General features: G+C 37.6%; 1 protein-coding gene across 3 annotated transcripts in view; it reads right to left on the minus strand.

The window, feature by feature from the left end:
* USP25 (ubiquitin specific peptidase 25) overlaps positions 1-15,661 on the minus strand; it is a 188,323-nt gene extending 172,662 nt beyond the window's left edge. For all 3 annotated transcript variants that reach the window (XM_036744290.1, XM_036744291.1, XM_036744289.1), the window contains exon 1: positions 14,932-15,661. In XM_036744290.1, the coding sequence (XP_036600185.1) occupies positions 14,932-14,976 (45 nt within the window). In that variant the 5' untranslated portion in view covers positions 14,977-15,661. The remainder of the gene's footprint in view (positions 1-14,931) is intronic.
* Positions 15,662-16,586: the final 925 nt, after the last annotated feature.

Genomic DNA, 16,586 nt, shown 5'->3' on the forward strand with positions numbered 1-16,586 from the left:
AAAATCAAGGAAATTAAAGCAATGTGTCACAAAAATTACAAACTATGACCAAGTGGGACTTATGCCATAGACAAAGGCCTGGTTCAATATTAGGGAAACTCTAAGCATAACTGACCATATTAATAACAAAAAAACAACAAAAAAATCATATGATTACATCAAGAAATGCAGAAAAAAACTCTTTATAAAATACAATACCCATCCCTATGAAAAATACTAGAAAGCATAGGAATAAATGTTGCTTTTCTTAAACTGATAAGTAGCATCTATCTAAAACCAAGATCATGCATTATTTGTAATGGAGATAAACTGTAAGTCTTTCCAATGAGATTAGGAATAAAGGAGGGATGACCAATATAACCATTATTATTCAATCTTGTACTAGAAATGCCAGTGATAGAAATTAGAAAAGAAAAAAAATGAAGAAATAAGCATAGGCATTAAGGAAATAAAACTATCCCTTTTTGTAGATGACATGATGATTTACTTAGAGAACCCTAAACAGTCAACTAAAAAACTAGTTGAAACAATTAACAACTTTAGTAAAGGTGCAGGATACAAAATAAACCCTCACAAATGATTAGCATTTCTATATACTACAAATAAAATCTAGCAGGAAATAAACAAAAATTCCATTTAAAATCAGTGTAGACAATATAAAATATTTGGGAGTCTACCTGCTAAGACACACACAGAAACCATATGAACAAAATTACAAAATGCTGTTCACAGATAAATATAGAACTAAAGTGGAGAAATAGTAATTGCTCCTGGGTGGGCTACGTGAAGATGATAAAGATGACAATACTACCTAGATTTATTTACTTAGTGCCATACCAATCAACCTACCAAATAATTACTACATAAACCTAGAAAAAATAACAACAAAATTCATCTAGAGGATTAAAAGGTCAAGAATATCAAGAGAATTAGCAACAACAACAAAAATTGAATAAACAGGGCCTAGTAATACTAGATCTCAGGCCATATTACCAAGCAATAATCATCCAATTTGCTGCTATGTAAGAAATAAAGTAATTGATCAATGAAATTGATAAAGTTCATAAAATACAGAAGCAAACAAGCACAGTAAAACTTGATGTTCAGTCAAATCTTCATAACCCCTTTGGAGTTTTCTTGGCAAAGATATTGCAGTGGTTTGCCATTCCCTTCTCCAGTTCATTTTACAGATGAACAAACTGAGCCAAGCAGGGTTAAGTGACTTGCTTCAGGTACATATAGTTATCAAGTGTTTAAGGCCAAATTTGAACTCAGGTCTTCCTTATCACAAAAGATACAAAAAATCAGAATAGATCAGTAGAAGGCAAAGAATCCATGAGACAAGAAGAAACATTAAAAACAAAGGCAAATGACCAAAAATTTGCCCAGATATATTTATTTGATCCAGAGGGAAAAGTACAAATAGAAAAAAGCCACTGGACATCTGAAACAAACTCCAAAATGAAAACTCCTAGAAATATTATATGCAAAATCCAAAGCTTTCAGGTCAAAGAAAAAATACTTCAAGAAGCCAGAATGAAAGAACAACTTCCAAGTACCAAGAAGCCACAGTTAGGATCATATACAATTTAGCTGCCACCACTCTAAAGGAGTGGAGACTTTGGAATATGCTATTTCAGAAAGTATAGACTTACAGCTAAGAATAAGTTATTCAGCAAAATTGAGTATAATCCTCTGGGAGGGGAGGGTGGAGAGGCAAGGGTGAATGGATCTTTAATGAAATAAAAGACTTCCAAAGAAAGACCAGAGCTGATTGAAATTAAAGTAACTGAGACAACAAAGTTCCAAATACATTAAATTTATTGCTAGGGCTAGCAGTAACTCATTTAAGTGGGGTATTTAGCTCCTCAGCATGCCAAAAGACCCTGAGGTAGCATTGACAAGGCTTCCTGTAGTTTAGGAAAAATAGAAGAGGACTTGGAATTAAGTCATCTGGTTTCTATTGGTGGAAGGGACAAGATTTTCTTCCTTGTCGCTATGGAAAGCTGATTGGTTGTGTCCACCTGTATCCTTGCAAGAAGAGATAATAGGTCTCCTTGACACAAAGATGGAACAGTGATTTACAGGAAGACTGAATTTCTGAAATTATGGACTTCTGAACTTAACTCAGAGACAAAGAAATGTGATTCAAGAAGTTACACAAAATGTGGGTGGTTAGTACAGAATAGAATCAATTACCAAAATGGAATCAACTTGATTTTCTCAGCTGCATAGAAACTTCATAAACACAAGAGTTTAGAAACATAAAAATGTAAAGAAGAATAAGAAGCCAAAGAAGTCAAACTGTTTACTTTCAAATATAAAGAAAGGCTATATGTCTCCCCTGAGTCCTATCATTCTCAAAACTCATCTGAGCCCTATCATCATTGGGTGGGGCGGGGGGGGGGGTGGTCAGAGAAGGAGTCTAATTAGAGAAGGCACGAGATTTTTTAAAGAGAAGAACAGAGAAGGGAATAGGAATACACTGAAGAGTCCACAGGAGAGGAAGGTCTGGAAAAATTATCTAATATAATCAAGGTGCACAAATAAGGAGAAGCATCCTCATCCTCATGGAACAAGTCAAAGGAGGGAAGATGCAGACACGTAGAGTTGGGTACAAAAAATATATTTCATTTTACAGGAAAATATGAGCAAAAGGGAACAAGGGGAAAGGAGGAATTAGAGAGAAGGCAAATTAAGGGAGGGATTAGTCCTAAGAAAAACAAATTCTAACTAAGGACATGCAAAAATATTTCTAGCTCTAGTTGAGATGATAAAGAATGTAAATCTGAGGGGGTGCCGATCTACTGGGGAATGGCTGGACAAGTTACAGTATATTAATGTGATGGAATAGTGTTACGCTATAAGAAATGATGAGGATGAATATAGAGAAATCTGGGGAGAATTACATGAACTGATGCAGAGTGAAGAAAAAGAACCAGAAGAACAATTTCTATGAAAATTATGATAAAGACAAATAACTTTAAAAGAATTGGAAACTCTGATCAATATGATGACCAATCACAGTTCCAGAATACTAATAATAAAATATGCTATACACCTCCTAACAGAAAAATAAAGGCCTCTGAATGCAGTGAAACATGTATGTTTTGACATGGTCAATGCAGAAATTTGTTTTGTTTATATGGTTGTTACAATGGTTTTGTTTTTCTGATGTTCTCATTGGGGAGGGAAGGGAGTGGGCAGGAGAGAAGGAAACTTTTCGCTGATTGAAAAAATATATAGTACAAACTTAATGCTTATGGATTAACTAATCGATTTGAAAGAAAAATAGTTTTAGGCACCTTGAATTTAAGGAGATAAAGAACAAGAAAAACATGTTCTACAAACAGTTGGGATTAAAGGCACAAGAGACAAGTTGGGAATAAAGATACTGGCCATAATCATAATAATTTGTTGTTGCTACTTTTAAATAGCACTTTAATGTTTCTAAGAGAGGTAGCATAAGACAGTAGAAAGAAGGCCAGCATTGATAAAAAAGGCCTGGTTCAAATTTTGCTTCTGTAACACTAGCCACGATCATGGGTAAATCCCTTAACCTACGCAATGCCCCCAAGAAATATTCTGAGATAATAAAATTAATGTACTACACTGGAGAGGAAGCTTTCAGACCTAGTAACCAACGATGATAAAGGCATGTGTCCAAAAAAAAAGTTTCCGAACTGCTTTTCTTATGAAAACTATAGTTACTCTAAGTAGATTTTGTAATAATCAAGGCAGGGCTGAAATGCTAATTCACCAGGGAAAAGAGTGTAGAACAGAAATTCTTCCCTTTTTTGTGCTATCATAAACCCTTCTGGCAGTCTGGTGAAGCCTACGGATCATATAAAATTTTTAAGTATTCATTACAATTACAAAGATTACAAAAGAAACCAATGATATTGAAATACTTCATCACAATATGTTTATTTTTTAAAGTTCATGGACCCCAAGTTAAGAACCCCTGGTGTTCTGCTGCTAGGTAAAAGTAAGAGTGTCAATGCCTAGGCCTTGGAGAGCTTAACTTCTATAGTTAAGCATTATAAGGATAAAAAGGACAGAAAGAAGAGTGAAAAACATCAAGAAAATCAGTATAGTGTCATGGAAGCTGAGTAGAGTTCTAAAACAAAATAGGTAAATTCACTATTTCATAAAGATGAATAGGAAAATGGGACAGCATTTTGAGAGAATTCAGGCTTAGATCAGTCTTACACTACATGCTACAACATGTTGGACAAGCAATCTAAAAAGTAAGAGAGATGCTCAGAGTAGTGGACACAACAGTAATCCCTGCTATCAGGGAGGCTGAGCCTAAGAGTTCTGAGCTGAAGTGGGTTAAGCCAATGAGAAGTCTGCACTAAATCCTGTACTAATATAGTGTGAGCCCCGGGAAGCTGACAACCACCACACTACCTAAGAAGTGACAAATCTGCCCATGTCAGAAATGGAGCATGTCAAAGATTCTAGGTCAATTAATGATAGGATCAGCCCTGTGAGTGACCACTGATTACACCTGCAGCCTAGACTAAAATAGGAAAACCCAGTCTCTCAAAATCAATGACTGAATGAAAATTAAAAGTTACATTACTTAAAAATTTAAGTGTACAATTATAGTAAAATCCTTAATGATGCAGGGGATATAAGTAATCATAAAAGGTAAAACAGATAATCTTGATTATATAAAATTTTAAGCACTGCTTACATAAACAAATTTTTAAAAGTTGTCAGTTGGGAAAAATGTTGCCATAAAATAGTCAAATTGATCTGTGATCTCAAAGTGGAGGTCCCTCCGGTGATGATGATCATGACCTAGCCATGCCTGGCCATCTCATGATTCTTGTCTATTTACTCCTGAACGTTTACCACAAAAGATGCAGCAAACAAACAGCTGGAGGCCTTCCTCGCTTTATCTGGAAATCACTGACAGTGAGTGGTCCTACACACCAGCAGTGTCAAATCTAATCTAACCCTTCTTTAATATGAGTATCTTTCAGTAATTAAAGACAAGTATTATGACTTACCCTTCCCACCCCCATCTTTAGTCTCTTATTTTCTTAGCTAAACAGGCCCAATTCCTTCAACCTATCTCTCTATGGCATAGTTTTTAAGTCTCTGCTCATCACCCTTGTTATCCAGTCATGCTCCTCTCGCTATGTTCTAAAAAATCCGCTTTCTAAAACATGGCATGCAGAACTAAACCTAATACCTTAGGGCCTCAATTCAAAACCATGCATGACAACACCACAGCAAACTTAATGAGGGCGTCAAGGGATATTTTAAATTTTCAAGGGAAACACAGCAATACACAACAACTTACCAACTACTAGCTCAAAGGAGCTCACAGTTTCAACATTAAATCACACTACCCTCCTTTGTATAACATTCTCTAAAGTATGATATATGTTTTTGGTTACATACGCTTTTAGCTATTCCAGCAACTTTTAAAAACTTATTTGCAACAAATATGTCTTTCTAAAACTGGGTTTTGGGGGGTTACTGTGAGAAAAAGCAAGGAAAATGTGAAAATCAATGTGGAACAGGAAATGAGGAGGAGTATCATATCTAATTCCAACAATTAAGAAGTACTGCCCAACAGACACACACCCATTAGTAAATAACTACGGTTATTTAAGAATTAAACAAATTTTTTTTCCATTTATGTGTATTATTTTTTCAAATAGCTACTAAGTAAATTGTTAGGACATAAATACTTATTAAGTAGTTCGGACCCAACTACTTAATAAGTGGAACAATTAGTTATTTCTTTTGGCCTGGGAGACCATGAAAAAATTATTGAGCCACTAAGGGTACCATGAACAGGGAAAGTTTGAGAATGTCTGTTCTAGTATCATAATTGTAAGGCCAAGAGAAAGCTCAAAGGCAATCTAATCCAATCTCCTCATTTTACAGATGAGGAAAGTGAGGCCTAGGGAAGTAAAGTGATTTTTCCCATAGTCACACAGGGAGCAAGTAATAGGATTTGAACAAAGTTCCTCTGACTGTAGAGCCAGTATACCATGCTGCTTCCCTAGAAGTGGTCTGACAAGAAAAGAGCACAACTGAACTATCAATCCCCTCCCCTCAGTCTGGATTATAAACTTATATTAAAATATCCTAAAATCACAATGGGGTTCTTGGTTGCCATGTCACACTATTGACTTATCTTAAGAAATATCAGTACTAAATCTATATACATTAAAGTATAGCCTCTAAATTTTTAAAAGAAAAGTTAAATGAATTACAGTTGGAAATAGTATAGTGGGGAACTTTAATCTACCCCTCTCAAAACTAGATAAATCTAACCAAAAAAATAAATAAGAAAAAAGTCAAGGAAGTGAATAGAATTTTAGATAAGCTACATATGATAGATATCTGAAGAGAAATGTATGGGAATAAAAAGGAATACACTTTTTTCTCGGCAGTTCATGGTACCTTTACAAACACTGAGCATACATTAAAACATGAAAATTTCATAGATAAAATCACAAAAGTATAAACTTTAAATGCTTCCTTTACAGACTACAATGCAAGAAAAGTTACATTTAATAAGGGACCAAAAAAAATAGGGGAAAAAAACTAATTAAAGAGTAAAAAACCTAATCGTAAGGAATGAGTGAGTTAAAGAACAAATCCTAGTAACAATCAATTTCATTAAAGCAAATGAAAATAATGAGACAATAAATCAAAGGCTATGGCATACAGTAAAAGCAGTAATCAGAGGAAAATTTATATCTCTAAATGCTTACATCAATAAAAGAGAGAAAAAGCAGACCAATGAATTGGGTATATAATTAAAAAAACTAGAAAAAGAACAAATTGAAAATTCCCAATTAAACACTAAATTCAAAATCCTAAAAATTAAAGTGAAATGAATAAAATTAGGTATAAGAAAACCACTCAATTAATAAATGAAACTAGGAGCTGGCATATGAAAAAGCCAATAAAATAGATAAACCATTGGTTAATGTGATTAAAAGAGGAAGAGAAGAATACCAAATCACCAGTATTAAAAATGAAAAGGATGACTATGCCACTAATAAAGATGAAATCAAAACAATTGTAAGTTCTTTTGCCCAAATGCATGCCAATAAATGTAATAAAGTGAAATGGAAGAATATATACAAAAATATAAACTGCCTCGATTAACAGAAGAAGAAACAGAATATAAATAGACTGATTTTAGAAAATAAAAAGAAACTGAACAGGCCATAAATGAGCTACCTAAAGAAAAAAGCACCAGGACCAGATAGATTTACAAGTGATTCTATTAAACATTTGAAGACCAACTAATTCCAATATTAAATAAATTATCTGGAATAATAGCCAAAGAAGGGGTCCTACCAAACTCGTCTTATGAAATAATTATGACACTGATACCTAAACTAGGAAGAGTAAAAACAAAGAAAATTATAGACCAATTTCATTAAAGAATATGAATGCAAAAACCCTAAATAAAATACTAGCTAAAAGATTACAAGAATATATTACAAAGATTATATACCTTATGACCAAACGGGATTCATACCAAGAATTCAGGGAAGATTTAACATAAGGAAAACTATTAACATAAGTGATTATATCAATAATAAAAGTAACAAAATCATATAATTATATCAATAGATGCATATAAAGCATTTGATATAGCACAACACTCATTTCTTTTAAAAACAATTGAAAGTTTACGTAAAGGGACTTTTTTTCTTCAAATTGATAAGAAGCATTTACCTAAAACCATCAAGCAAGCATTATTTGTAATGAGGATAAGCTAGAAGCCTTCCCAGTAAGATCAGGTGTTTTAACAAGGATGCCCTCTGTCACCAATATTATTCAATATTGTACTTGAAATCCTAGCATAAGCAATAAGAGAAGAAAAAGAAATAGAAGGAATCGGAATGGGCAATGAGGTAATAAAACTATCTCTGCAGACGATATGATGATATACTTAGAAAATTATAAAGATTCAACTAAAAAGTTAATTGAAATAATTAATAACTTCAGCAAAATATCAGGATATAAAGTAAACCCACATAAATCATCAGCATTCCTATATATCACCAACAGGAGTCTTCAGGAAGAGAAAGCTAGAGATATCCCATTTGAAATAACTCTAGACAGTATAAAATACCTAGGAGTATACCTGCTAAAACAAACCCAGGAACTACATGAACAAAATCATCTAAAAACTTTGTATACAAATAAAATCAGATTTTAACAAATGGAGAGATATTAATTGTTCATGGGTAGGGGCAAGGCCAACATAAAAAATGGCAATTTTACCAAAATTCATCTATATATTCAATGCCATCCCAACTAAATTGCAAAAAAACTTTTTTTACTGAGCTAGAAAAAAATGACCAAATTCATTTGTAAAAACAAAAGGTCAAGAATATCAAAGAAACTAATGGGGGAAAAATTTAAAGGAAGGAGATTTAGCAGTACCAAATCTTAAACTATATTATAAGGCAGTAATTATCAAAACTATCTTACTGTACTGGCTAAGAAATGGAAAGATAGATCAATGGAACAAAGTAGATATACAATTTACAGCAAAGCAAATGAATATAGTAACCTAGTGTTTGACAAGTGTAAAAACTTAAGTTTTCAGGATAAGAATTCATTATTTGGTGAAAACTGTTCAGAAAGCTGGAAAGCAGTCTGGCAGAAACTGGGCATAGACCAATATTTTACACAATTTACCAAGATAAGGTCAACATGGATACATGACCTAGATATAAAAAAAGATTTTACAAGAAAATTTGAAGAACATGCAACACATTACCTGTTACACTTATGGATAAGGTGAACAATTTATGAACAAACAAGAGATAGAGAGCACCGTAAGATGAAAAATGGATAATTCTGATTACATTAAGTTAAAAAGGTTTTGTACAAATAATACAAATGTCTAGCTAAGATCAGAAGGTGAAAACTGGGAGGGGGAGGGGGCGGGAAGTTATAGACAGTTCCACAGATAAAAAGATCTCCCATCTCAAATATATAAAGAACTCTGTCAAATCTATAAGAATACAAGTCATTCCCCAATTGACAAATGGCCAAAGGATATGAACAGGCAGTTTTTAGATAAAGAAATTAAAACAACTTATAGTCATATGAAAAAATGTTCTAAATCATTATTGATTATAGAAATACAAATTTAAAAATCTTAAGATAATCATTTTATATCTATGAGATTGGCTAAAATAATTGAAGAGGAAAGTGATAAATGTTGGAGGAGATGTGGGAGAACTGGGACACTAATTTAATGTTATTGTGAACTCATCCAACCATTTCGGAGAGCAATCTGGAAATATTCCCAAAGAGTTATTAAACTGCCTATACCCTTTGATCCAGCCATACCACTACTAGGTCTATTTCCAAAGATGACCTGGGAAAAAGGAAAAGAATTCATATGTTCTAAATGTTTATAGCAGCTCTTTGTGGTGGCAAAGAACTGGAAATTGCGAGGAGGCTCATCAATTGCAGAATGACTGAGCAAGTTGTGGTATTGGAATGTGATGAAACGTTAGTGTGCTATAAGAAATAACGAGCTCGATGATCTTAGAAAAACATGGATAGATTTGCATGAAATAATGAAGAGCAAAGTAAGTCATTTTGACTATTATAAATACCCAAATTAACTAATTAACTACAAAGGAAGGCACTATCTGCATTCAAAGAAAGAACTGATAAATAGAAATGCATCCATTAGAGGTGTCCGTTAGCTTGTAGTTAGGACTTTAAAAGCCAAACAGAGGATTTTATATTTGATCCTAGAAACTACAGAGTGCCACCAGAGTTGACCAAATGGGGGTGACACGGTCAAACTTGCACTTTAGGAAGATCACCGACAGCTGAATGGAGCATGGATTAGAGTCGGTAAAGACTTGAAGCAGGGAGACCAACCAGCAGGCTATTTACATCAGTCCATGTGTGAGGTGACAAGGCCCTGTGTATCTGGGTAGTGGCAATGTCCAACTAACATACATGCATACATACATACATGCATACATGCATACACAAACACAGAGTAGTCAAAGGATAGGAACAAAGAGTTCTCAAAAAAAAATTACAAACTATTAAGACTCCAAATAATAAGAGAAATGAAAATCAAAACAACACTGAGATTTCAGCTCATATCCATCAAACAGGCAAAGATACAAGTCAATGTTGGAGGGATTTCAAAAAGACAGACACACTAATGCAATTGCTGGTAGAGCTGTGAACTAGGACAACTATTTTGGAAAGCAATATAGAATTACACACATCAAACAACTGCCCATAACCTCTGATTCAGAGATTCCACTACTAGGTATCCGATTCAGGGAGAAGAACTCTGATAAGAACAAAGTCCTACTATACTGCAAAATATTGATAACAGAACTTCTTGTGATAGCAAATACCTGGAAATAAAGTAGATGCCCATTAACTAGGAAAGGAGAAAAAATTATATCAAATGAATACAATGGAATATTACTGTTCTCTTTAGAAATGATGACTATGATGAATACAGAGAAGAATGGAAAGACAAACTAATGAAGAGTGAAGTATCTATTTTTAGTTCATGCATGCATTTTTGCCCTTTTCATCTGTAATGTCCAACTCTTAACTCCCTATCCTCTCCTTTATTTTTAGTAATGCACTTAGGCATATTCAGAGTTGAGGAGTGAAGGGATGTGGTTGGAATATTACAGTAATAATAGTTCAAACATTTTTCACAGCAACTCTATGAGTGAGAAACACAAGTTATGAGCATCCTTATTTTACAGATGAGAAAACTGAGGCTCAAAAACTTAGGGCCTACTACTTTGTTCACTGGCCTAATAATAATAAGTCTATCCAGTGTCAGTGCCAAGATCTGAAGTGTTAATAGGAAATAAGATTTTATTTGGAAAACAGATAAACAATGGAGTCATTAAAATATTTTTGATTAGTAGAATGATAAGATGAAAGTATTTTAGAACAATATCACTGTAGTGTGTAGAATAGGTTGAAGAGGCAAAAGAGTCTAAACTTAGATCAGTCCCTTGATCAAAATTTCTTCAATGATTCCACTGTTCTATAGAAGTCCAAATTCCTTGGTCTTACACTAAAGCTCCTTAAGCAAGATGTAAATGCAACCTTTCTAGAATTATCTTCTCCTACTATCTGAAAGGAGCCTTCTGCTAGTTTACTGACTCCCTGAAAATGTCTTTCCTGCTGGTTTTAATTTTTTTTTATTATAGACTTAACAAACACAAACAGTTAAAAAGTCAGTGAGAGGAAAAGAAGTAGAATATTCCCTATTGTCAAGGAATTTATATTCTTCTAGTTTTGAGGTGCCACAGAGAGGAAGAAAGTTCCTTTGTGGTGAAGAAGACTGAAGTTCAAGTACTACCTCAGACACTTATGCCCCTGGGTAAGTCAGTTAACCTCTACCTGCCTCAGTTTCCTCATCTATAAAATGGGGATAATAGAAGTACGTAGCTTATAGGTTGTTGGAAAGCTCAAATGAGGTAACATGCATACAGTTCTTTGCAAACCTTAAAGTGCTATATAAACGCCAGTTATTCCTATTGTTACTATTCTAAGTGAAAAGACAATATGCATACAGATAACATACAAAATGAGTACTAAACAAACATAGTAGTTAGGGAGGGAATCAAGAAAGGCTTCATCTAGAAGGCGGCAGTGCTTGAGTTATGCCTTAAAGGAAGGCAGAGAGTCTAGAAGGAGGAAGAAGAGGGTACATTCCAGGCCTATGATGTAACAAGTATAAAGACACTTAAGAAATGTAACATTTGTGATGGACAAAGTACTGTATGTAGAAGGCCAGTTGGGCTGAACCATCCAGTGCTAGAAGTGGAGGAAGGCAAATTGAGGCTGGAAAGACAGGTTACAGTCAGGCTGTAAAGAGCCTTAAAAGCAAACCAGGAGGCAATAGGCGTAAAATGGAATTTACTAAGTAGGGGGGGTAATGTGGTTCAGATCTACATTTTAAGAAAATCACTTGGGCAGCTGCGTAGAATTATTCATTGGAAAGAAGAGAGACTTCAGAGACAGAGGCCAATTAGGAAGTCACTGCAAAAATCCAGGTGAGAAGTGATGGGAGCCTAAATTAGGATGGTGGCTGTGTGATTAGAAAAAAGATGGGACTAAAATTCAAATCTAATGATTTCTAGTCCAAAATCATCTAGAACATAACACCCTGCCTCTACTAAATCATCTTATGCAAATTATTAATTAAACCCCAAAAGAGTACCAGCTTGTGGGATAATATGGTATAGATGACAAAGGTGTTGAACAAGGAGTTAGGAAGACCTGGGTTCAACTCCCACCTGATATTTACCAGTTGTGTGACTCTGGGTATAATTCACTTAGCTTTTCTAAACTTCAGTTTCCTAATTACTAAAATAGAGATGACAATAACACCTGCTTCATAGGATTATCATAAAATTCAAATAATAATGTATATAAAGCAATCTGAAAATCTTAACATGCTAATAGCATATAAATACCAGTAGTAGTAATAGCAAGAGGAGGAGTAATCATCACCACCAAGAGATTCCCCCCACTATAAAGAATACATTGATAAACTCTGAATTAGAATATTTCTTAGAGCTGTTATAGCCCAAGAATAGGCACTTGGAGTAAATGTTAGTTGTACCTTTTCTTTTTATCCTTGGCACCTCCTTATTTCTTTGTATTTCCCTTCTGTTCTGAGTGATTTTTTCCTCTTACGTCCAATCTTCCTTTCTCTGCCATAGGGCTTAACAGTTAGCTAATAGCATTCTTTGTTAGTTGCTAACTAAAATGTAGTGCGTAGACAGAGTTTGAAGTTTCAATCTTTCTTCCAATAAACCCTAATATAGTAAGATATATACTGTGAATTATCAGGTATAGTTGGAATATTTCAATTTAACAATCCCTCTCCTTTTCAAAAGAGGTTCATTAAAATGACGGAGTTGAGTTAAATCATTTCTAAGATCTCTTCAAACTCTAGATTTATTTTTGAATGGAGGAGTCAGGGATTATAATAATATATGACATTTATATAGGGCTTTAAGGTTTACAAAGTGCTCTAAGTAAAATATCTCATTTGAGTCTCAGTACAATCCTGTAAAGCAAAAACCTGGAATTATTCTTCTTTTACAAGATGAGTAAACTGAGACTTAAGAGGGGTCAAGCAACTTGGCAACCATATAAACAGCTAGTAAGTAATCAAACCCAATTCTCTCTGAATTCCAAGTCCAGAAGCTCTTTCAACTAAACTTCTGTTTAATGTGCTTTCAGATGAAATTTAAAGAGTAAGAAGGTAAATTAAACCTGTAATTATTTCCTCATACCTCATAAGGCATCTACAATTATCTCAAGGAGCATTAAAATTTTTAAATTAATTATACTATCAACTAATGTTTTAAGATATTTATTAACTAATATTTTAATATAGTATTAATGATTAATTATAATTCAAAGTTAGAAAAAAGAACTCAAGATCGATAGCCAGATACTTTGAAGATGTGGCAAATCAAGAAAACAAACATGCTTGGTTAGAATGTCACTACTCCAAAATGATAGGGTACTCATCTGGAAAAAAAAAAGCATCTGTCTGTTTTACAAATTTTTCACAATGAACTTCGGTTCTCTCATAATCACTAGACTAATTAAAAATTGCCTATTCGACTGTTTCTAACACAGACTAAAAAGAAATTCTAAGTCAGTTTACTGTTCTCTCCTGAAATGGTTCAGAGACAAGATTCTGAAGGCAGAATCTGACAACATGAACCTCTCACACAATCCACCGTTACAGAATTAAGATTTTGCCTGCTGTCCGCCTCAGTTTCCTCAACTGCATAATGGAGATAGAATAATGGCACCTACTTCCCAGGGTTATAACCAAGATCAAATAAGATAATATATGTAAAGTTCTTGCCACATATAAGACACTTAATAAATACTTGTTCCTTTCCTCTTCCCCCCGTTAAAAAAATCTTGTTGCCAACATTTTTAACTCTAGTAGGATCTGACCCGTTTGTTTTTTGTCTAAAGGGTAATCTGTCAAAAATGGAACAAGGTCAAACTTAAAGGTTTCTATAGTATGAATTTGGTCAAAGAGGTTCTTCCCTTTTTCAGCGACAGCTTGTGGCCTAAAAGTTGGCAAAAACAAAATACGTCTTCACACAAAGGACCCACCTGACAGAGACCTGGTTATTCTGACCTTAACGTCCACATTAAGTACATAAAGAGGAATTATTCTTTCTCTCTCTTTTTTAAAAATTTCATTAGGATGAACTTCAAAAAGGAACCCGACAGGGCACAATAAAAACAACCCCACAGCAGGAGTGCAAGTGGCGGAACCTGTTCAACTCAAGTGCACCCCCTAAAATACATAAAAAACAAAAACCTCCATTTCGGCTCCCCCCAGACAGACAACCTGAATCCATCGGTTACTGGGGGCGGAAGGGCAGCCAGTGTTGGAAAGGAAGTTCTGGGGCCAAAGGGACCAAATGAACGAAAGAGGAAGAAGCAGCCCGCCAGGCGGGACCGGGGGTCGCGGGGCTCCCGCACGCCTCGGACCCCATCTCCCGGGAGCTCCAGGCCCGGGCAGTGCCCAAGTGCAGCCGTGGAGCTCGGAGGACGCTCCGGGAGGACGCTCCGGGGTTCCGCACCGGGGGAGGGAGGGGTCTGCCTCCTCCGGCGGCGCTCGGCCTATGCTTGGCACTTCCTAAATTGTGGGTAATGGAGTGACCCGGCCCGGCAGGCTAGAGGACGAGGAGGAGGGAAAATGAAAGGAAGAAAGGGAAACGGAGGCACAGAAGGGCCGGGGCGGCGGGTCCGGAGAGGCGAAGGCCACGGGGGAGGGGAAGCCGGAGAAAGTCAACAAACGTGAGCGTGGCGCGCGGGGGCGGGGGATGGGGCGGGGGCGCGCCCGCCCGGACCGGCCGACTCACTCACCTTCTGGGAGGTGCTCTGCTGCAGCACATTCTGCTCCACGGTCATGGCCCCCGCGGCTGCTGCGGCTGCTCCCCCTCCTACTCCTCGTTCTCCTTCCTCCCGCGGCTCCCCGGCTCTCGCTCGCAGGCTCTCGGTGTCTCCTTACTTCTCTCCTCCCTTCCCCCCCTCCCCCCAGGACAGCTCGGCCGGGCTCCGGGTGAGGATTGCGGGCAGGGGATGAAAGCGGCTCCAGGCGCCCGGGGTCAGGGAGGGAGGAAGAGCCGGGGCGGGGGGAAGGAGGGGGCAGAAGGGCGGTCCCGGACTCAGCGCAGCATGCCCAGGGCGCCGCAACGAGCCGGGGCCATGGGAGAGAAAGGGAAGGTGGAAGGGAAAGAGAGAGAGAGAGGGCGAGCAGGAACTCCGAAGCCGAAGAGACCGCGGCGGACGGGCGGGCGGCGGCAAAGCGGAAGCCCGTCACTCACTGGGCTGAGCTGAGCTCCGGGAGACGGAGAGGGAGGGAGTGAACCGCGGGGCTGACGGACTAAAAGGAGGGAGTGGCCGGGTCCGGAATGGCGCTGTCCTCCTCCTGCCCCTCCCCTGCCCCAACTGCCGTCACCGCCACTACCCTGGCCGTCCCGCCGGGCTACCTCCTCCTCCTTTTCCTCCCGGGCCTCACCGGGCCCGATCGCCTTCCTCTCGCTCCCGCTCCCCTCTTCCCCCGCCCTCCACCCTCGGAGCTCACATTGTGACTGTGGAGGCAGCCGCAGCCCCGCGGGACACACCCTGCGTCCCTGGCCGTATGAGCAGTGACCCGGCTCTTTCCCCTCGGGGCCGGAGGCCTCCCCTCCCCCTCCTCTCGCCTGCAGCCCCAAGACCCAGAACCAAATCCCTGACTGGGGCCTGGTTAAAGAAAGACCCTCCTTGGGGCGCCAGCATCCCGGAAGGACCCCGGCCTCGGACACCCGCGATCGCGGCTCTGGGGTTTGCTCCCATCCTCTTCCCTCCGTTCGTCACCTCCCCCTCGTCTTCCCAAACTTCATTAAGAGCCTGCCGCATGCCGCCGCCCTTCTTTCTAGGAATTTCACCCGAAGAAACGACTCTAGGCAGGTTCAAGTGTGAATCGAGCCGAGGACTGGAAGCCAGATAGGTGGGAACCCCTCTCTAAACTGTCACTTCTCCCCCAGCGCGTCTTTGACAAATGATACTTGCCAGGCTGTAGCGCTTTATTTTGAATTAGAGACATTTTCTGCAGCATTGGGGCGGGGTGGAGGGTGGGGGTGTAGTTTTTTTTTTTTTAAGAAAGAGAATAGTGACATAACTAGTTCATAACTCAGCTATACCTTAAAATGTTGCCAAATTAGGTTAGCGATTTAAAAATAGTTACAGCTGTACGTATGACTTCATTCTTGGCTACACATTTCGTTACCCATACATAGAAGGGGGAGGGGGCTCCAATCTGAAGGCAGTAAGAAATTTTTGGCAACGAAAACAGCTTTAGCTTCAACAGTCTGGTGGGGAAAATGGAGAGGAACTGACATTCTACAAACTATGCATATATGGAAATGTAATTCCAGTTATAATTTTTAAATCTTAACTACCAATTAATTGGCACATTTTTTTTATTTAATGACCAAGTCAGTCAACAAACACTTATTATGTATTAGCATTATTTAAAG

This window comes from Trichosurus vulpecula, chromosome 2, assembly GCF_011100635.1.
Source record: "Trichosurus vulpecula isolate mTriVul1 chromosome 2, mTriVul1.pri, whole genome shotgun sequence".
NCBI lineage: Eukaryota > Metazoa > Chordata > Mammalia > Diprotodontia > Phalangeridae > Trichosurus > Trichosurus vulpecula.